The following is a 22,905-nucleotide window of genomic DNA, read 5'->3' on the forward strand; positions in this document are numbered from 1 at the left end:
TCTTTAAATGACTTATCTACTTGTGATGCTGCAATCAATGATTCATTTACCTGAATTAACTCTTCTTCATTTGATATATTTTCATTTAATGTCTATTAGTATCTATTTGTAACTGCATATCTCCTGTTCCTATTCTTACCTAATTACAAAGGCTCAGTTGCCTGTGAGTTTTGCCTCTGAGTCAGATGATTGTGGGTTTAAAAGCCCCACTCCAGAGACTTGGGGTGGAATCTCAACTGAATGGACCCACACGCAGCAGAAACACCAGTATTGGGTGAGGAACCCATTTGTAACGGATGTGGGTATTGCCATGGCTCTTTAACTCAACCACAGAATTAGCACCCTGCTTTCGGGTTTCCCAGCCAATCAGAGAGGGTGGACAGGATGCGCGCTGACTCTGTCAACTAGTTAAAAGGACCCTGGCAAGGGTCAGAATGGCAGAACTATGCATTAATTCCTGTGGATTCAGTAACCACAGGAATGAAAAGAGGTCCTAGGAAGACTGTCCCTTGCCCCCAGATCTTGTTCCCCACCCCCACATCAGTCTTGCATTGTTACCTCTGAGAGACTGAAGTGGGATGATGTTTACCAAAGATGGAAGAGGCCAGCCTCTCCAACCAAGCCGGCGTGGACGCAAGTGACCAAGGAAGAAAGCAGCAAGAGTGTGCAGTCCCTCAAACCTGCAAGCAATGCCTCAATTGGTTCAAGGAGCTCAGGAGGACAAGAGAGATGAATGGCATCTTGCAGGCCACAAATTGGTGCCGCTTTCCGTGTACTACAAAAGTGACTGCACATCATTGGCTGTAAAATGCCTTGGGACATTCTGAGGTAGTGAAAGATGTGATATAAATGAAGATTCTTTCTTTATATTCAGTTAGGTCTGTTTCCACTTTGCCCATTCTAGCCTAACCAGATCCTCCTGTAATCTTTCACAATTCTTATCACAGTTTGCCACATCCCCTAATATCAGCAAACATTAATAATTCTCCATCAATTCCTCATCATTTACATATATATTTGTTGTAGGAGGAACCCCAACTCAGACCACAATAGAGCACCGCTCACCAGTTATTTCCTTTTACCCTTACCCTTTGCTTTCAGCCCTCCAGTCTTTTCTGCATACTTGTTGCCATGTTCCCCAAATTCCATGCAACCTTATCTTTGTCATAAGTCTTTCATGTGGTACCTCATCAAATGCTTTTTGAAAATCCATATAGATCTCTTTGGTAGAAATTCCCTTTACCTATTATATATTACTTCTTCAAAGAATTCTACAATGTTGACCAAATGTGACGTGCCTTAGCATTGTATGCTCACTGGCCCATATTAACTCATGTTTATTTAAGCACATCTTGTATTGCTATCTACTAAAGTGAAAAACAAGTAACACAAAATGATATATCATTTCCTAACTTATCTCTTTCTCCTTTTTCAGTCACATTTATCTCTCTCCGCCCCTCTGGTACAATTTTCCTATCAAACGAATTTTGGGAAATTTCAGCTAGAGCTTCCATGAATTTTTTCCCCCAGCTTTCTATAGGATTTTTAAAAAAAGGTCAGGAAGTGGGAGCCGCCAGCAAAGCAGAAATCCATTGCCCCACCCCTTATTGCCCTGAGGTGATGCAACTTAGTGGCTCACTATGTCATTTCAGAGGGCAGTTAAGAGCCAACTACAGTGGTGTGGATCTATTGTCACGGATAGGCCAGATGGGTAAGAACAGCAGATTTGTTTCCTCGAAGGACATTATATTCCGATATAAACCATCAGTTCCCAGTTAATCGTTACTTTAAGCCTGATTAAATTTTAAATAGCAACCTTCAAGAACTTTTTGACCTCTAATCATTGGCACTATGTTTGCCTGTTCCTGACCTGCACAGCTTCCCCAATCTCTACTGAACGCCTTTGCCAAGTGCTGCACAAATGTCCCCCCTAGTTTGTTTCAAATACTAGAATATATTCAATATGGACATGGAGAATATTCAGTCACCAGGAGCTTCAGTTTCTCAAGTATTTTCTCAGTAACATTTTTTTCAATAAAGAAACATTTCCTTCATTTTAATTAAGTGCATCTTTTGTGAAGAGTACTTACCAGCCACCATTTGTAGGACTCTTCAGGAATCATGTAGTTACTTTTGGTCAGGATGGGATACATAGTCGGAATGTATCGCTTGTCAAACCACTCCGATTCCCCTAATTCAGAAACACAGTGGTCGCATTTGCATTTTCTCACACTGAAGAATTTGTGAAGTGTTAAGTTAATTTTGTCGGTGTAAGTGAAAAAAACAGATAGCAGCAGCACTGCAAAAATCACCAAATACAAAAACCATTGCATCTTCTGCAGCTTGTGAACAAACATTGTGAAACCTTCTTGATGATGATAATACTCCTCTCCACTTAGGCAATAAAAATAGAGGGGAGGAAAACAGATAGTGTCAGTGAACCATGTGGATGAATCCTGTATGTGTGCTCTTCAAAGAGGTCTCTGTTTGTGACTCCAGTCTTAAGCAGTTGGTTGTTGAACAAGAACAGCAACAGTTTTAAGCATACTTCCACAAAAAGGAATCTTCTGGTCAGAATAACCAAAGTTTTCAGAAAGAAAACAAATTACACCAAATTTTCCTGAACATCAATCCAGATAACGTTAATGTGGAGTTGAGCCAATTTTTGGAATCTTAAGAGTAATCAGGATGCATTTGGGAGTTGCCTTCAAACCAGGAGGTCTGATTTCTATCATGTTGATGGCTTGGATTCCAATGATATGGTTCGTTTCACTTTTAGAATTTACCTTTACGCCATTTTGATTTGGCAATCTCTTGACTACACTTGAGCTCAGAATGGCTGAATAAAGCTTCCTCCTAAATCAAAAGAAGAGAAAAAGGTGAAAAACCACATTTAATTAATCCACTGCAAGGAATAAAGGGGCATTTTCTGAGACAATAACCTCATGTAGATGTCTAAGATTCAGGGTGCTACTGAAAGAAGTGAGGGCAGAATTCCCTATCTCTAGTGGGCCTGTTAGTGTTTCTGGGATGGGAAGAAGAAGAGGCAGTTCTTGTATCTGAACCCTTACAGCTCAACATCAAAGATAGAGATGACCCTGGCGGGATAACATCACCTGCCTGAAATTCTGCCACCTCTGCTGTACTTGTAACTATTTATAATTTCAATTACTTATTAGTTGCGGTTTTCTTTTACTTAACAAAGGAAAAAACTGAGTTGAGATTCCCTAACGCCTCTTTTAAGAAATTAAGAAATAGGGACAAGAGTAGGCCAGATGGTCCCTTGAGTTTGTCCCGGTGTTCAGTAAGATCTTGGCTAATCTTTTGGCTTAACTCCACTTTCACACCCTATTACCATATCCATTGTTTCACCTACAGTCTAAAAGTATATCTATCACAGACTTGAATTTACTCAATGATAGAGCAACCACAACCCTCTGGTGTAGAGAATTCCTAAGATTCATAACCCTTTGCGTGAAGAAATTTCTCCTCATCTTAGTCCTAAATGATCAACCCCTTATCCTGAGTCTATGCTCCCTAGTTATAGACCCCCAACCAGGGGAAACAACCTCTCAGTGTCTACTCTGTCAAGCCCCATTAGAATTTTCTAAGTTTCAAAGAGATCACCTCTCATTCTTCTAAACTCCAGAGACTATAGGCCCAATTTGGTTACTTTGAATTGAATAGTGTTGGAGCTAGTAACACATTTAAATGTTACGGAAATTAAGTGGGACTGATGACATCACACTTCCCGCCCTATTTTCCTGGGTCTCCACTTTGGGTGGGCCCAAAAAACTGATGCCCGCACCAAGTGGGGCACAAGTCTGTAGGCATATTTAGAGGGGGAAAACATCAGCTAACGTTCCTGCTCATGACTTCTAACCAATGATAGATTTAGATGTGGTTTCCTCCTCAGTTCATTTGCTTGCTCAAACTTCAATAACGGAATGGTCATGTGGGCTGAGGTACCAGGCAGGGTTAATCAGCGTTATACCTCCCCCTCACATCCAGAAGGAATATGAATGGCATAAAGTTGTGAATGATCAACTTAGCCACAAGCCCAGCTCCTTGAGTTAGGAGAATTTCATCATTTGGCCTGGGAACACGGCCAAATATCCAGTAAACTGAATGCTGATTTGACATTGTAATTAGGCCACCACTGACAGAAGGGATCAGAGGTATCCAACTTGGACAAGTTGCCCCTCAACCTAGTTGCAGCTGATGCACTTCTGATGTTGTGACACTGCAGGGTAAATCATGGGTGCTTGATTTTGGGGAATGTGTACAAGATTTCCCAGTATGTGCTCCTGGTAAGTGAGTATTCACAGTGGGGAAGCCCATTAGCAATACTCAATTGTAGATGGTAATATGCAATTAGCAAAACATTAAAACTCACTATAGTGGGGACTGTAGGGTGCACAAGAACTGTACTCCTAGGGAATTCAGGCCATAGAATTGGGTCCATCTTCAACCCACACACTTTGTAAGTGGACCCTTCCCTGGCAGTACGGGAGTATGATATTAAATAAAGGGTGCCAATGATATCTTGGGCCACTGTTACAGCATAAACTCTTTCTACTTTAGGTCAATATTAGACACCTGCAAATGAAGTTAGCGATCCGACTATATTGAATTAACAAATTTATTAAGGAGCGGTGATCAAAAACAGTATTGCTCAGTGTATTTCCTAAGTGGATAGTGTATTCACCAACCCAGTTGCTATGGAAATTCAGAAAATCTGTTATCGATGCATTTGAGGATGCCCTACACCCTACAGCCCCCACTATGTCCAGTGACACATGAACAGATAAAGCACATGCTTATGTCTGTTTCTGTAGCTAGTTTTTTCCTAGAACACCATGCTGCATCAAGTATGGCTAACCAGGAGACTCTTTCTGCTCACCATGGGCATGTTAAAAGAATTTACAGGTTGATAAATAACCTGTTTAGCCATTTTATGGACACACCTTCCATGGCCACAAAGTCTTAGAGTGGGACTTGAACCCAGAACTTCCAGCAAAGAGGCAAGAACACAATCCACTGCACCACAAGGCAGTCCTACACACTCCAGGGCTTGATTCACAGGAATGTCAGCAAGCAGCTTAAGCAGTTGAACCAGCTTAAGCGCAGGTTAGTATGTGGACAATTAGCTTCCTTTCCCTGTCGTGTACTGAGCTTGTGTTCTTGGCAAGCGACTGAGATGACACCTTTTTGCTTCTGAATTCCACATCTATGCCAAAATGAGTGCATGCCACATGCTTCAAATCAACCCCAATTGCAAAATTTAATATGTAAAATGTTCTGTCAAACAATCAGAACAATGTGATACAAAAACAGGAAATGCTGGAAACATGCAGAGTCTGGCAACATCTGTGGAGAGAGAAACAGAGTTAATGTTTCAAGTCCGTATGACTCTTCTTCAGAACTCTGTAATAGTAACAGCCCCTGTCCTATTCTGTAAACTTGAGTGAGCAGCTTTCTCTGGAGAAAGCCAGTGAAGTGATTGCGAGCTTCTTCTGTTCAGTGCCAAGCAGGCAACTGTCTCCAATTCGATTTATTCTCTTTAATATTGCTTTCCCGTTCATTTATCTCTTAAAGATTCATGGTAACTTTTATTTCCAGATTTTTAAAAAAGCTACGATCAAGTTGCCAAGGTGGGATTTGAGCTTGTGTTTGCTGGATTAATTAGCACAGTAACAATAGCACAACACTATCCTATCAATCCTTCACATACTACCCTGAATAGGTGCAAGGTTGGTAATTATTCAATCGTGCAAGATAAATGCCCCATTTGTGAAGCTCTGGCAGAATGAAGAAATTCCAAGTGACCTTAGAGATGCCATAATGATCATGTTTTCAAGAAAGGAGACAAGCTGAACTGTAGCAACTACAAGGCATAACAGTGCTGTCAACTGTTGACAAAATCTTGGCTAGGTTACTTCTTAATCATCTCTCACCAATTGCAGTGGAGGCCATCCAGAGTGCCAGTGTGGCTTCCTACTCACTAGCTGAACAGCCATGTTTTTCACAGCACGGGAAATGTGCATAGAGAACATCCATTTGTGCATGACTTTATTCGATCTCATAAAAGCATTCAACTGATTGAATCAAGCTGCCTTGTGGAAGGTTCCACTGCAATTTGGATGCCCAGCTAAGTTCACAAACACCATCCGTGTCCTACATGACAATTTGCAAATAAAAACATTACGCAATGGCTCCACTACAGACGCCTCCCCTGTAAAGGCAGGTGTCAAACAGATGTGCGATTGCACCAACACTTACTCAATCTTTCTCGCAACAACACTGCAACTAACTGACAGACTCCACCAGGTGTGATAATAACTTATCACACTGATGGTAAACTCTTCAAACTCAATTGGCTGAAGGTCAAAACCAAAACAACAACCGCTTCTGTAACAGAAGTACAGTTTGCTGATGATGTATAAGTTAGTGCTCAATCTGAAAAAGAGCTACAACCGATGGTTCATGTATTCTCCAAAGCCTACGCAAGCTTGGGACTTGCCCTTAATATTAGGAAGACCAAAGTCCACTACCAACTCACACCAAATGTATTAAATTCAATGCCTTCAATTAAGATTCACGGTGAAGTGTTGTAATGTCTATGCATTTCTATGTATTAAGCAGCTAACACCCCTGTCCAAAACAGGCAAGGAGTATATTTAAATCATAGACCTAAGACATATGCCATAAGACCACAGACATAAACCATAGACATAAGACATATGATCCTGATGCAATTTTGGTCTTCCATCTGCACAGCATGAGAATATGGAATTGCACAACTGCCAAGACCAGGTTGCAGTTCCGTGTGATTCAATGATATGGATTAGGCACCTATAGGAAGCACTGAGAGGACTAGTTTTTTTGTAAAAGGGCAATTTTGAAAAAGAGGCTATATCAATTGTATTGTGCAACTGTTGAAGACCATCTCACCCCTACAGGCTCCTGTCCATGTGTAGTTCTAATGATCCTGGCCACACACTGGTCTGATCTCCAAGTTTAGATAGGATAGGCGGATGAAGATAAAGGGACCAAAAGGTTATGGGCAACTGTGATCGGAATGATTTGCTTGCATAGAAGGCAAATGCCAACATGGACTGGTTGAACCTAATGGCCTTTTTCTGTGTGGTAACTTCTATCTATGTGAGTAGGTTTAGCCCAGCTCAGCAATAATGCTGAACACAAAAATGTAGGTGTGATTATTGACCGGGGAAGGTGTTAGACAAGTTCTCTCTGGCAGGGCTCATCACATAATGTTCCGGAGTAGGAACAATGGTTTATTTGCGTTACCTATCTAACTCAAGAGCGCTGGGTCCAATTATAATGCCACTTCCAGAGCCAAAGCTGAAGTCAAGCTTTAACTGGGGCAAAATACTGCCTGCTCTAACCTGGGAGACAAAACTTCCCATGCTTCCACACAGCAAAGTCAAACAGTGTTAACTCAGGACAAAACAATGTTGCTGATTGGCTCTCTATGATACTAGACAGCTGCCTATCACTGCCTATAGCCCTGGCCTTATAGCAACCCCATCCTTAGTGAAGAGCTGTACAATTTGTTTGAATCTTTTCTCAGATCCCTCAGTAAAACCTCTTCTTCAAAATATAAGAATGTGACACGTAAGTCTTGTTTTTTACTGGTTATAAAACATTAATGTCTCATGGAGGTAATAAGTGAAATGTGAGCAATTTTGAGTCATAATAATAATCTTAAATGACTTAACACATATCACAGACCATTTAATCCAACTCACTTGGAGGAAATTGACTTTGATAGACAATACAGGTAATAATAGAACACGAGCAGTTAAGCTCAACACAGAAATGCAAGCGCTTACTGCTCACTAAATTTGTTCCTAAACTCTAAACTTGGGAGTTAATCAGTTCAACTAATTCCATTTTAGACTGAAATATTCCCACTGAAACCTAGGCTTGCCAAGCTCAAGCCCTATGAAGTAGGGTGTTGGCTTATTGGACATGTAGTGGAGAGCTTTCCAATTCTCCCTGCTTCGTCAATGCAGTTTTACTACCCCGTGTACTTCTGCATACATGTAGGGTGGATGAAGTGTCCCCAAGTCTTGGCTCTATCAACCTGTACCTCAGCCCTCAGACTTTGATAAGTGAAGTATGTCTCGACGGTTTGTATGGTTTTACTGAGTTGCTTGGTTTGGAGATTCATAAATTATGAGGCATGTCTTCTGCACATGTGGTGCTCATCAGTTCTGCTCAACATTAATTCACTGAATTTAAGTTGCTTAATTCATTGTTTCCAGCCTAAGCCAAAAGTTACTGGGCATAAGTAAAGCTGTGCAACAACTATGCACCACATGCCAGTCCAGCTAGGCCAGCATTTATTGCCCATCCCTAATTGCCATTGAGAAGGTGGTGGTGAGCTGCCATCTTGAGCCGCTGCAGTCCCTTTAGTGTAGGTACACCCACAGTGCTGTTAGGGAGGGAGTTCCAGGGTTTTGACCCAGTGACAGCGAAGGAACGGTGATATATTTCCAAGTCAGGATGTTGAGTGGCTTGGAGGCGTACTTCCAGGTGGTGGTGTTCCCATTCGACTGCCTCACTTGTCCTTCTAGGTGGTTGAGGTCGTGAGCTTGGAAGGTACTGTCGGAGGAGCCTTGGTGAGTTTCTGCAGTGCATCTTGTAGATGGTACACACTGCTGCCACTGTTCGCTAGCAGTGAAGGGAGTGAATGTTTCAGGTGAAGTCGAACTTTTTGAGTATTGTTGGAGCTGCACTCTTCCAGGCAAGTAGACAGTATTCCATTACACTCCTGACTTGTGCCTTCCGGATGCTGAATAGGCTTGGGGGAATCAGGAGCAGAGTTACTTTCCTCAGAATTTCTAGCCTCTGACCTGTACCTGTAGCCACAGTGTTTGTATGGCTAGTCCCGTCCAATTTCTGGTCAATGGTAACCACTAGTATGTTGATAGTGGGGGATTCAGTGATAGTAATGCCATTGAACATCAAGAGGCGATGATTAGATTCTCTCTTGTTGGAGATGGTCATTGCCTGGCAATTTCATGACACAAATATTATTTGCCACTTATCAGCCTAAGGCTCAATGTTGTCTAGATCTTTCTGTATACGGACTGCTTCGGTATTTGAGGAGTTGCAAAAGACGCTGAACATTGTGCAATCATCGCTAAACATTCCCACTTCTGACCTTATGATGGAGCAGCTGAAGATGGTTGGGCCAAGGACAATACCCTGCGGAGCTCCTGCAGTGATGTCCTGGAACTAAGATGATTGACTTCCAACAGCCACAACCAATTTCCTTTCTGCTAGGTATGACTCCAAACAGTGGAGTTCAGCTTTAAATAAATGGTGATCTTCTCAGTAGTCATGAGGGAACTTTTAGCAGCAAAAAGAAATTATGTTTAAAATATAAGTCTATCCAGTAAACAGAACAAAGGCTATCAGTAACCTTCTCCACTCTCATCACATCTGTAATTAATATTTGAGAACTGGGATTGTAAAAAGATTATTGCTAAACAACAGAAAGAGGACCATGATAATTAGTAAGCTCAAATGCCAAAAGAAGGGTAAATATTGCCCAGGATACTGGGGAGAAGTCCCCTTCTCCTCTTCAAAATAGTGTCATGAAACCATTTACATCAGTCTGAGAGGCACACAGGTCCCAGCTTCATGTCTCATCCAAAAGATAGCACCTCCCACAGTGCAGCCCTCCCTCAGTACCGCACTGTGCCAGTCTGGATTTTTGCACTTAAGTCTCTGGAGTGAAACTTGAACCCATAACTCCTGGCTCAGAGGCAAGGGTGCTACCTGTGAGCCAATTACTTGTAGAATCAATGGTTTAATTTAGGCTCCCTCTCCCTTTAGCCTGTTGCCATTTTGGTCACTATTATCTTTGCGTTTGCTGTAAAGATTTTTCTTTACTAATTAAAAATCACTGTATTCTATTATCCTGTTTACTAGCTAGATATTTCTGCCTTACAAACAAAGTATCAAATTCAAATGAGTCAAAAATGCACAGACACAAAGTGAGTCCCTATAGCGATATAGTAGCCCTAGCTATAGATGCAGTGTTCTTTTTCTCACTCTTACCTGGCATTGTACTTAATTCCAGAGCCCTGCCAGGAGGATGTGAATTTATTTTATTTTGTTTGTTTTTTCCCCAGTTTATTGCTGTCTGGAGGTTTTTTCCCATGCAAGGAAGGATCCAATGATACTGAGATCTGCCAAGTTCGCAGTTTGCACAGGGTGAGTTGGCTTCTGCAGGGCTGGGGTATCAGGGAGAACCCAGCTAAATCTGTGCAGGGAGGATTCATGACCTGTAGGCTCCTGTCTGGGGGCACCTCCCTCCATGAGTTCTGCAGCTGCTAACGTTTAAAGTGCTTGGTATGGATAGGGACCTGTTATCAACTGATGGAGTAGGGTTGGTAACCGGGGACATCTCTGGGCATTTGATCATGTGAAGGTCTGACCATGTGACTCTGGATTATGTGACATTATAATTACATGACATCAGGTCACATGACTTCTACTAATGTTACTGGATTTACCTTTTGAAGATTGGGGCCCTGTAATTGACTTCTGTTGTGATGTGATGTATATGTATCTTTAAGGGTACCTTAAACTGCTGTCCATCACTATCCAATACAAGATAGAATGGGATGTATAATCTCATGGCTCTGTAGATGGAATACTGCAGCAGTCCTACAGGTCAAATGTGTCTACATAGCCTCCCAGTTAACACTGTCTTCAAATAAAGAATCCAGTTTTTTTATCAATCCTTAGTGTATGATTGGTATGTCTGAGACAAAGTGAAGAATGCAACAGAGAAGAATGCAACAGTTTCTTGCCAGCATCTGTTATGTGAGAACTTCTAAGAAGTAGGAAGCCACCAGAGCATCAATACACCAAGTGAATGATATGGTAAACATCGAAGAATATATTTTGTTACAATAGGTTGAGGAGGGGTAGATTGGCTTTCTTCTTGTTCCACTCATCATTTGACGTTTGACCACAATATTTTTTTTATTAAGAATATGCTTGCCAATTCAGTGAATGTTTAACCATTTAAGTGCTGTGACTGTAAAAGGCACACACAGACAGATTTTCATTTAAGTTTTAAAAAAGAGAATAGTGTTTATTGATATAAATAACAATTTTAATAAAGCTGCTCCAACTCTCACATACACATGCATTGAAAAGTTCACACACACACACACACACGTTTAAGCAGCCTTTAAAAGTCCAAAAATAGTTAGTTGTGTAGATTTAGTAGATTGATGCCTTGGATGATTTCAGACTGGGCCTGGGGTTCTTACAAAATTCTGCGATGGGACAATCTAAAGTTGTTGACAAATAGTTTATATATTTTCTTCTGGAGATTATTTTCTGCATTGATTCCTAAAACACTGCCTGTGGCATGTGGATGGTCAAAAAACAGCAGGGCTCAAACTTGCAGGCTGGATGGAGAAAGAGAGAGAGAGAGACAGTACCCACTTAGGGTCCTGCTTCTTATCTTCTGTTCTCTGGCTTGGAGCAAAACAATTTCTTAAACACAAAGAGGGCTAGTTGGCTCATCACATGATGCCCTCTCACCAACTGATCAGTTACTCAAACATGGTCATAACAAGTTGATTCCAGGTCCATGGTTTAGACATGATTAGATTATGGCTGGACAAGTTCATTTCTCAGCCAGTGTCCATTGTCCAAAGTGATTGCGTCTAATGGTTTGTTCTCCATCCAGCTGAATACACAGATGCTGTCTGGATATTTTATGATTGGTTCAGGGGATGTGGCTATTCACATTCCTCTAAGGTGATTTTGATAGGTTCCACTGGACATCCCGATTCAATTTTTAATATGTTTTTAATTTGCTATGATAATGTTCAGCCATTTAGAAGCTGCTGTTTTAAGTTACTGAATTGCTGTTGTTCAGTCTTTTAAAATTCAAACAGTAGTTCCAGCCCAATAAATAAATAAAGTCGTTTTTGATATAAAGCTTGGCTTTATAAGAATTGGCATGGTGGTACCAAAAGAAGCCATACAGATGTAGGGACAACATAAGTGATATGCAAAACTAGATACCTGTGCAGGTGCAAACATCCTTCCACTTTGCATACTGAAATGTATGTACCCACAGAAGTGTCAAGTGATGCCTCAACCGACCACTGCCAAACTCACCAAGTACAATGGCTCGGAAATTCCATGCCTGGGATCCATTACACTTAAGAGTTGCTACAACAAGGCAATCTGGTCACCCCAGATATTTAACATAGTGGAACCACGGGTCCCAGTCATTGCAGGCCTACCAACATGAAGGGAGCTGTCATCATTCACAGTATCAAGACAATGACGAGGAGCACAGAGCACAAGGAGCACCCTTGGAAACCCTGTGCTGACGCTGGGAGAAGACCACCTAACTCTGCCAAGCAGATCACCAGCCGATAGGCTATGTGGCATGGTCTGAAATGAAAATGTATAACCATTTCGAACTTACAAACTTCATTTTATTGCAGAACCACTGTGAAATTACTATTCAACAGACAAGTGCAGACTACCCTCCCTGGTCATCATTCATCATCGATACTCCCAAGAGTACGAGATGCATTGATCGATAAACGGTAGATGAAAGAAGCTCTTGACCGGCATGTGGGTAATGAATTACCCAACATAAACTGCGGACAAAATGTTTGTGTATAACACCCATACGCAAACATTTTGTCCGATGTTTATGTTGCAATGGCACAAAGAATCCAGTGGAAATCATCAGCTTATGCCCAGAGCCGAGATTGTATCCAGTATGAACACCAAATGGCATGACAATGCGATGAAAAGATGCCAAAGCAGACCAATACCACAGCCAAAAATGGACTGAAATGCAGCCCAAACACGGCACTCCTATCAACAACCAGTATTGTGAAAATATACGGCTATCTCCAACCAAAATCACCATAACTAAATCTGGATTTGTAGGTAAACCGCCAATAAAATTCAGAGACTTATAAATTTATTGCTTTGTATTAAGAGTTTATTCAAGGATAATGTAATTTTTTTTTGATGCAAATAATTTTTGATTCTTTAAGGGAAAACTTTTAATTTAGGAAGAAAGGGGATGCTCTGATATGATGTATATGTACATTTAAAGGAGGTATATCTTAAATTGCTGTCCTACAGGGTTTGATGTATAATCCCACAAATCTGTAGGCACAATAGAGCAGCAGTCCCACAGGTCAGATGTGTCTCCATCGCCTCCCAGTTAACATAGTCTTCAATTAAAGAATCACATTTTTTTAAATCAATCCTTTGTGTATGACTGGTATGTTTGAGACAAAGAGAACAATATAAGTTTCTTGTTAGCATCTGTTATGTGAGAACTTTCAAGAAGTAAGAAGCCACCCATAATTAGGTGAATAGGGAAAACTGAGGGTGGGGGAAGAACAAAAACCATTTCCTCCATCTTTGGTCTCAAACCCAATTTCCCCTGTCTTCATTTCCCCTCAAGCCCCTATTCTCCAGTCTTTCCCTCTCCCCCAAATCCCCATTCCTCTGTCTCCCTCTCCCCTAAATCCCCATTTCCCAGCCTGTCTCTCCCCAAAATCCCCAGTTCCTAGTCTCCCTCTCCCTCCAAATCCCCATTCCCCAGGCTCCCTCTCTCCCTACGCTCCCATTAGCTCCTCTTCTCTTCCCAAGCCACACTCTCCAGCTTACCTCTCTTCCCAACCTCCTATTCTCCCCTGATCCCCCAACCACATCTGTCCCAATCCTTGCGCCCTACAGAAATTGCCACCGTGGATGCTGAGCTCTTTCTTTGACAAAAGCCACTTTTTTCATATGCTAATTACTGCCCCACACTTACCTGCATGTCTGATGTAAAGCTGTAAACAGACTTGATGCATTGAAGGCTGTCCGTAATTCATAATTTGCCAGTGTCCATAGTTTCAATTTTCAGCTTGTATCTATTATAATGTGAGTTATTTTGGACCATCAATAAGTGTCTATTTTTTGTGGGTGATGTTTTTTAGCATGTGTGTATGTTCATTGTACTGACTAAACTGCTTCTGTGCAAATTTTACCATTGCTCAAGCAACTTCCTTTTCTGTTGCAAACTGTCATTTTTTTTTTACATATCCTGGTTAAAAAACCTCATTTTTGTTGTTTTGTTCTACATTCCTCTGCAACCTACTTCTCCACTCCTAAAAAGGTCTGCTCTCTGCTGGAGTACAATTCCTCGAACATAGACTGCCTTTTCGGTTCTTCACCCAAGTGACCACTTTTCATAAATCAGTTCCATGTTTCCAATTTTGATTTCAAAATAGCTCAGTTGTGCTGGACTCAGCAACCTCATCTCTGAGTCTGTCCTTTCAAATGGGCATAAATTACCTTACTGAACTATTCAAAGAAGGAAGGAAGATTGTGTTCGCCAATATTCATCCCAAAACCAATGTAACTAAAAAAAATTGTGCTTGGCTATTTAGTCACTATCTCATTGTTGTTTTGGAGATCTTACTGTGAGATAAATTGTTGCCATATTTCCTACATTACAACAGTGACTACACTTCAAAAGTACTTCATTGCCTGTTAAGCACTTTGGGACCTCCTGAGGTGGTATAAAATGTTAATGGTATGTTAACTGTATTGTTAGGATACACAGGTGAATGGCATTGTTTAATTAAGTACTTTGAGCAGGCATAAATAGGGGATAGCTGGGACACTGGGTGTGAGGAGAGCTGTGATACTGAGCAAATTCAATAAATCCCTCAATAAAGTCAATAAAGCTCTGTGTCATGGTTTTGACTTCACCAACTAGCTTGATCCCAATGAACAAAAGATGCTGCATAAATGCAAGTTCTTGCTTTGTATCCACCAAAGCATTATTCACCAACCCCACCTCCACTTCAAGTAACTAGCAACGGAAGGGATTCTAACTGCTGGATCTCTCAAGCTCATTTTTAGGAGATCTTTTGGGACATTGGTAAGAGAGTCTTGCAGGTTTTACATTTAACTTGCAACTGGTTACATGAAGCCTGAAAATCAGGAAGCTCGACAGCGCCACTGCAATTCAAAATGATCTTCCTGCCTTCAAATAATCCCAACTGTTATGTTTGTGCTTGGCTTTTTATCTAGCTCTATAATGTACATGAATTCCAGTATTTGTTTGCTGAGGGTAGTGATCAGAAGCCAGTCCAATAGTCAAAATGATCTTCCCTAACCTGAAGGTGCGGCTCCCAAATGAGTAGCTCTCGGTTCCACCCTTGTGAACTAGTAACAAGCTGAGTGGTCGAATATCTAACCTGTTATTTATTGGAACAGAAGAAACACAATTAAGTCCGCAGGATTACATGTGAATTAAGCAAAGCTGTGTAACAATGTAGCAAACACTGGGAGTTCTCATAATTTGACTAACTCCTATATTTTATATTCGACATTAAGCTGTAGAAGCCAAAATGCCTATGATAGCTCATTAAAATGGTGCAGGGGCACTTACCATCCATATTACTCTGGCCTCTGGCTCTGATCATCTTTCTAAGGGTCCTGAGGTAGGCAGCCAGAGTACCAGCCTGTTTCAGTCAGTAGGCCCCCTGTAATATGCAAATCAGGGTCCAGTGACCTAGATAGATCCCTGGTTTTCATTCTGACATACCGATGGGTAATGACCTACACTTTTTATGACATAAATGCCAAGCTTTGAATGGCCTTTCAAATGTCCTTAAAAGGAATGCTAATGCTCCTCCTGCACTCCCAGAAAAAAATTCTAACATGTCGCAGGTCTGAGATCCATCCCCCCACGCCACCCGCTCCCTCAGACCCCCAACCCCCAGCACCAATTGTCAACTGTCAGCCAGCTCAACATGGAGTTAGTCGATTGCTTGGCCTCCTATACCTGGTGAGCTGTAGCACACTGTCCACTCAGAAAACTTGGTAAATGAAGCCAGAGGCTAAAATCACCACTTATGTATTAGTATACCAAACATGGCACCCATTTCAACTAGTCAAGGAGAGAAGGGGTAATTCTTTAGCTGATATAGACAACCAAAGCAACTTGGTTCATCATGAGGTGCAGGCAGCCGACAATGTTGTTTAAGCTAGAGTATGATGGATTGTTCAAACGGACCTGAATTTCAACTGGGGCTGGCTGAATCACCAACTTTGATGGGAACCTCTGGAAGCCTAGACTGCTCCCACGGAAATTCAACATGATTGTTTTTATCAATTGTGAAGATTAAGAAATACGACTTTCCATGCAATTTGAGCCAGATTTGCTGGTGCCAATATCCTGGGGATTTAAAAAAAAATGTCTCTTCCTGGACAGCTATTTCAGAAAATCCACCAAATCTATCCTTGGTGTCATCGTTGGTTATGTGACCCCCATGTGCAAGAAGCGGGAAGCACTAAAATGCTACTAAACGTAACTCCTTATGTAACAGCATTGAGGAATGTCTTCACCCCAGAGACTGAACAGTTCAAGAAGACCTAGCACCATCTTATCAAAAGCATATAAAGTTATATAAAGCTCTAGATAGATTCCATTTAAGAGTACTCTGCTCAGTTCTGGGCAGTACACCAACATTAAAGGGCATACTGGCCTTGGAGGGGATGCAGTGCAGATTCACCAGAATGAAACTGGGGCTTAAAGCGAGGGCAGGTTGCAAAGACTAGACTTCTATTCTCTCGGACATAGAAGATTACAGGATAATCTAATTGTGGTACTAAAGATAATTTTAAAAAGTTGATAGAATGAATAGAAAGGTGCCATTTACTTTGGTGAGGAGTTCAGAACAAGGATGCTTAACCTTAAGATTAGTTACAATGGCAGCCTTGCATCTTGTAAGACAGTGGTTTGTGCCGTTGTGGTCAACTCTGTTAAGCATCACCTAGTATGGCTCAGGAGCTCACTCTGGCATGGCAGTCTCTGCCGCATTTGCATCAGAAGAAAACATTGGGCTGAGAAGTTGCATGATTAGGTAGTCTCTGTTTTCTATGGGCCCTCCTCTCGGTCAGCTGAGCTTCTTGTTTCTGCTCACCTCTTCCAATGCCCTCCAAACAGCCAGCCTCTTGAGGTCATGGCTATCAGTGGCTGTCTCCCAGCTAAAATTAGAGCTAGGCCATTAAGAGGTGATAACAAGGAGTACCTCTTCCCACAATGACTAGTGGCTCAGTTCATAGCACCCTCGCCTTTGAATCAGAGGGTTGTGGGTTCATGTCCCACTCCCGGAAACCAAGAACTGTGATTGTACTCGAAAGAGTTGCAATCTGTGACTGTTGATAACTCGAAAGAGTTTCCCACAATGACTAGTGGAAATGTGGAACTCTACCCTCTACTGAGGCTAGTTAAATCGAACATTTCAAAACTGAGATTGATAGGTTTTTGCAGGCAGCGGTATTAAGGGTTACAGAACCAAGGCAGGTTAAGATAGGGATTAGCTATGATCTAACTGAATGGGGGTTCAGGCTTGGTGGTCTACTCCTGTGCCATGTTCCATGAGATTTACCACCTCCCTTGCTCCCTTCCCAATACAGTTCATAACTCCTCAACTCACTGCTTAACAGTATTATAAACAAGAAACTGGCTGAAGGAAAAAAAACAGCCGGTGCTCATTAAAGATTGCTGCTGGAGTGCAGATTCTGGGAGAGCAAGAATGAACAGAATGCCGCAGGGTTTTTGCTGAGACCCCTACTGTTTCTCATTTAAATTAAACGCCATTCAGAGCTCCAGTGCAAACTGGGCATTTTGTTTGATGATTCTCTACTCCAGGGGGCTATGGATGCTCAGTAACTGAGTATACTCAAGGCTTAAATCCACAGAGTGTTGGATTATAAAGGGATCAAGGGATATGGGAATGTGTTGGTAAAATGGAATTGCGGTCGAGGTTCAGCCATGATCTTATTAAGCAGCAGAGCAGCCTCGAAGGGGTTTACAGTCTACTCCTATTCCTTATGCTATTAAACCAAACAAAGCGGGCCTCAAAAACCTCCACTGGCGCTTCATTGATTTGTACTAGCCACAAGAGTCTCAGCTTTGAGCCCTGCTCCCAGCTGAGTAAGCAGAATTTGATCAGGAGAACATTACAGTTGGCCTACATATCCCTGAGGTTTTAGGGATTAACATCAACTAGAGGTTTCCATTTTGCCACTCTCTGCTGAGCCCTGCTGGAAAATGAGCTGATGTGGACATAGATATAGGGTATGGTCCAATTGCGATGCCCTGCCTTAGTCAATAAATCACCAGCGCTCACTGTCTGGACTTAATATGCGCATGATGCATAAAGATATTGGAGGACATGAACATTAGGATAGAAGATGAGGAACAAATAAATAGATTCAAAAATAAACAGCAATAACCTTCCCTTGAGCTGATCCCTCTCCAGCAGGGTGACTTCACTAGGAGTGATGCATATACGCCCAGTTCCACAACCTCCCGAAGTAAACAGGGTTTCGGCTGCAAAGCCAATGAAGTTATGACAGCAAAGCATGTGAATCTCTAAGGAAACTTCCAGGCCAATAAACCAGGCTGGCTGCCATTTTGTGTAGATTGCCATGTAAATACTGCAAACTAGACTGTAATTTAAATCATGAGATATCCATATTTACAGGATTGGTCTTTGCATTTAAGATCACATTTCCAGTTAGAAAAGGTTTTTTTAAAGAACGTGGCAGGTCAATTTTTGTGCATAATTGTTGTTTCAATTTTTAGAACCCATAATCTGCAATAATGCAATCTAATGAGGCTGTTTTCTCCAGAGAAGCACTAATTGGGTAGACAACTATCAATTTTCAGAACAGCCATCAGCATCACCAACACAAACTGACATGTCTGCTTGGCTCAGAGTGTTCTATTTCTGATTCAGTAGATTATGGGTTCAAGATTCAGGCTGTTGGCTTATGTGGAACACTGAGGGGAATCATTTTAACCAACCTTCAAGTGGGGAATCTGCACAGCCTGTGCAGATTTCCCACTTGCACCCAGCTGTTTGACACACTGACGATTTTCAAGGAACGTGCTGCATTGACAAATGAACAGTTTTATTTTCAGATAAGACATTAAACTGAGCAATTTGCTCATTTAAGTGTAAGAGATCAGTGTTCAAAAAAAGAGCAAGCAGTTTTCTTGGGTGCTCTGGCCAACATTCCTACCTTAACCAATACCACCAGTAACAGACTAGTCTTCCATTTATTTTCTATTTATGGGCCTTTAGTGTGTGCAAATTGACTGTTGTGTATCCTGACTTAAAAACAGCAGCCGCATTTTTAAAAAAAACAATGCATTGATTCTGAAGCCATTTGAAGGTTCCAAGGATCCAGTGTAAAACACATATAAACACATGTTATACATTTCTATTTAAGCATATGGATTTGCACTTAACTTTAACAGTGACACACATGGGGCTAGACATTAGATCCTGGCACAACTGGAGTTTAATCCTGGTGCAGCACACACCATACAGACCCAGTGAGGCTGGCGGCAAGACTATGGTGATTTGGTCAATCTCAATTCCAGAGGAAGCTCGCTAGTCTTAAGAAGCACTGAGATTAGTTGACCTCTTGTCAGGAGAGTCTGATGGTGAGGGTAGTAAATTGGGAAGAGGCAAATGATTGTTGGCAATAGTCCGCAGAGCTGGGAGAAGCACTGCAGTGAAAAAAATCAAACTTACTTTTCTGGTGGCAGCTTCCAGAGATCCCTTTAAGGATCTGTTGGCAGCCTCCAGAGGTCCCTTTAAGGGTCTGTTGGCAGCCTCCAGAGGTCCCTTTAAGGATCTGGTGGCAGCCTCTAGAGGTCCCTTTAAGGGCCTGTTGGCAGCCTCTAGAGGTCCCTTTAAGGAACTGTTGGCAGCCTCCAGAGGTCCCTTTAAGTATATACATCCAGTGCTTAGTCACAAACACATTTTGGTTTTGAATCACCTGTTTCATGTGTACTCCAGTGCGGACTCCTAAGAGGAGCCTTTATGAACAGATAAGAAGGCTCAGTGTTATGCCTCCAAGCATAGGGACCACAGAGTAGACGGAAAAGGCATAAACTGGTCATATCTTATTGTTCTTTCAGGACCTTGTTGGGTGCTGATTAACTGCCATGTTTACCTACACAACAGAAGGTAAAGAGGGAGGGAGGGATGGAGGGAGAGAGGAAGGAAGTGAGGAAGAAACACTTTTGAAGTGTTACACCTGTTGTGATAAAGGAAACAGGGCAGCCAAATTTATGCAAAGCCCCACAAATAGCAATAAGATAAATGGACCAGGTACTTGTTTTTTGGTGATGTAGTTTGAGGGACAAATATTCACTGGGACACCCTGCTCCTCCTTTGAAAATTGCCATGGGACCATTTAACTCCATCTGAGAGAGTAGATGGGACATTGGTTTAATGTGTCATCCAAAAAACAGCACCTCAGACAGTGCAGCAACCCCTCAGTGCTGGACTCGGTCTGTAAGCCTAAATTATGTGCTCAAGTCTGTGAATTAACACTTGAACCCACAACCTTCCAATTCAGGCATGAGCGTGCGCATATCCATTAAGGCATGGCTGACACCGGCTGAACTTCTATTGGAAGATCCATCAAGGAGTATCACCACCTCAGCTGAGAGTGTTGAAGAGTCCATGTGTAATGCGATCCCAAACAGCACTGGTACTCTGCAGTCTATCCTGGAAAGTGTGAACATCTCTGGGGAATTAGTGTCAACAGCCTTTAGGGCTTTAGTGGAAGTTTAATTAGCTGCATGTAAGCTCTGGGCTCCAACACTGTATAGATAGTTGTCCACCTTGTACAGATTGAGGGGATCAAACAGTTAAGGGCTTTCAAGAAGTCACTCATCTTCTGCTGTCTGTTCCCTGACAAATCAATGGAAATGATAAGCCCCAGGAAAGTGGCAGAGGCATGATGAGAGTGTCTTTCTCTTTCTCTCAGAACGCCATCACATATGTTTCTTCACCATTCTCTGATCCATTTCCCACCAGAAAACTAGCTGGGCAAGACTGCCCTGGCAGCAGCTGTAGTGCTGTAGTCTGCAGCAGGGGCCTTCATGGCTGGTGACTTCTGGGCCAGCTTGAGCCAGTGAGCATCTCAGGATGAGGAACAGCAGCCTTAAATGCCTTTACTGAGGCCACAATAGGATCGCCTAATAGCACTCCTACATCCACTCATGAAGATCAGCACTTTCCAAGAATTGAATCTTGGACCCTCCTAATCTTACATAGAATTGCATAAAATTTACATAGAAACAAGTTATAAGGCCCAACTGGTCTATGCCAGTATTTGTGACTCTACATGAGCCTCCTTCTTCCCTTCTTCATCTAGCCCTAATGGCATAACCTCCTATTCTTTTCCCCCTTTGTACTTAATCCTTACTACCTCAAAGGTAGTAATGCCCAGATTACTTCCAGTGCCACATTCAAATGAGTGTAAAAATAGGAGGGTAGAGCAGATGAACACATGGCTGGAGATATGGCGCAGGAGGGAGGGCCTTAGATTCCTGAAATATTGGGTCAGTTTCGGGAAAGATGGGGCCTATACAGGCCCAATGGGTTGCATCTGAACAGAGCTGGGGCTAATGCCCTTGCTTAGCAGTTAGCTAGAGGACAAGAACCAGGAGGTAACATTAGCGAGGAAAACAGAAACAAATTACTGCAGATACTGGAAATCTGAAACCTGTTTTAATCATATTGGGAAGGAAAAACAAAGAATTGAGAGAGGCAGATAGCACTGGAGGAAGAAATAGTAATTAATTAGGCGCTAGAGGAAGAGGGAATGCAATCAGGCCTAAATTGGGTTTACTGTGCATGTGTGTGAATACATGGGGGAGAATGTTTCCTATGGCAGGTGGGCTGGGCAGGAGCGGGCGAGGGCAGGCGCGGAGTCGATCACCGCCCGCGACCAGCTGCGCGCCACCATTTTATGCGGGTGGGCCAATTAAGGCCTGCCCAGCAAAAGGTGCAGCCGGTAGCGCTCAGTGCTGCCTGTGCGGGCGGGGGGAGGAGGGAGAGATGGGGCTTTCACGCATGCGCGCAATAGAGTGCAGCAACCTCCCTAAGGCACGGAGCTGCCTCGGGGAGTTTGGATAGATTAAAAAACATTTAAATAAATGAAGTAAAAATTTATTTAAACATATCCCCTCATGTGACAGTGTGACATGAGCTGGGATATGTTTGGGAAATTAATTTATTTATTTTATAAGAGCTTCAGGAAACCTCATCCCGCCCTTGATGAGGTTCCCTGAAGAATGCGAAGGCCACTTGGGCTCTTCCCCTGCCCGCTAACCTGAAGGTTGGACGGGCAGCGTTCTTAACTAGTTCAATTACTTTCTCAATGGCTTTAATAGGCCGTTGACATTTCGGCGGGCGCGCAGCCGCCTCCGGCACACACCTGCTGAACGAAATATCGAGATGACGCGCGATGATGTCGGGACGCATGCTTGACATCATTATGCATCATTTTATGTGTCGGGCCTGCCCCCGCACGCCGACCCGAAGATTCAGTTCCTAGTGCGGTAAGGGAGGATGGTGAGCTGCATGCGCAGTTAAACACATGGGAGCTTTAAACCCGGGGCAGGTGCAGTTAAATACATGGGAGGACGATGTTTTAGCAGTAACAGAGACTTGTCTCTATAATAGGGCAAGAACAGGTATTAAACATTCCTGGACACAAGGGCCTGGATTTTTGTGTAGGCATGGGAAAACCTGACCTGTACACTTTTAAACCTTCCGAAATGCACACCCAACCCATGTGTGAGTCTGCCCAGGACTTTTGTCTTCACATAAGGGTCGGGTTCACAGCTGCCTAAACTTCACCCCTCGCCGCCTACCTACCCCCATGCCACCCCATTCCCCCTCAGATCACCCATGCCACCCGTGCCCCTGCAGATCACCCATACCACCTCCATGCCTCCTCAAACCCACCCATCCACTCTTCATGCTA

The 22,905-nt window shown here is 42.5% G+C and overlaps 1 protein-coding gene across 2 annotated transcripts in view; it reads right to left on the reverse strand.

Annotated features, from left to right (window-relative positions):
- Positions 1-22,905, reverse strand: part of LOC144679950 (CMP-N-acetylneuraminate-beta-galactosamide-alpha-2,3-sialyltransferase 1-like) — a 99,156-nt gene that overhangs the window by 41,404 nt on the left and 34,847 nt on the right. For both annotated transcript variants that reach the window (XM_078540950.1, XM_078540951.1), the window contains exon 2: positions 2,091-2,853. In XM_078540950.1, coding sequence (XP_078397076.1) covers positions 2,091-2,357 — 267 coding nt within the window. In that variant the 5' untranslated portion in view covers positions 2,358-2,853. The remainder of the gene's footprint in view (positions 1-2,090; positions 2,854-22,905) is intronic.

The sequence above is a fragment of the Cetorhinus maximus genome, chromosome 4 (assembly GCF_964194155.1).
Source record: "Cetorhinus maximus chromosome 4, sCetMax3.hap1.1, whole genome shotgun sequence".
Taxonomy (NCBI): Eukaryota; Metazoa; Chordata; class Chondrichthyes; order Lamniformes; family Cetorhinidae; genus Cetorhinus; species Cetorhinus maximus.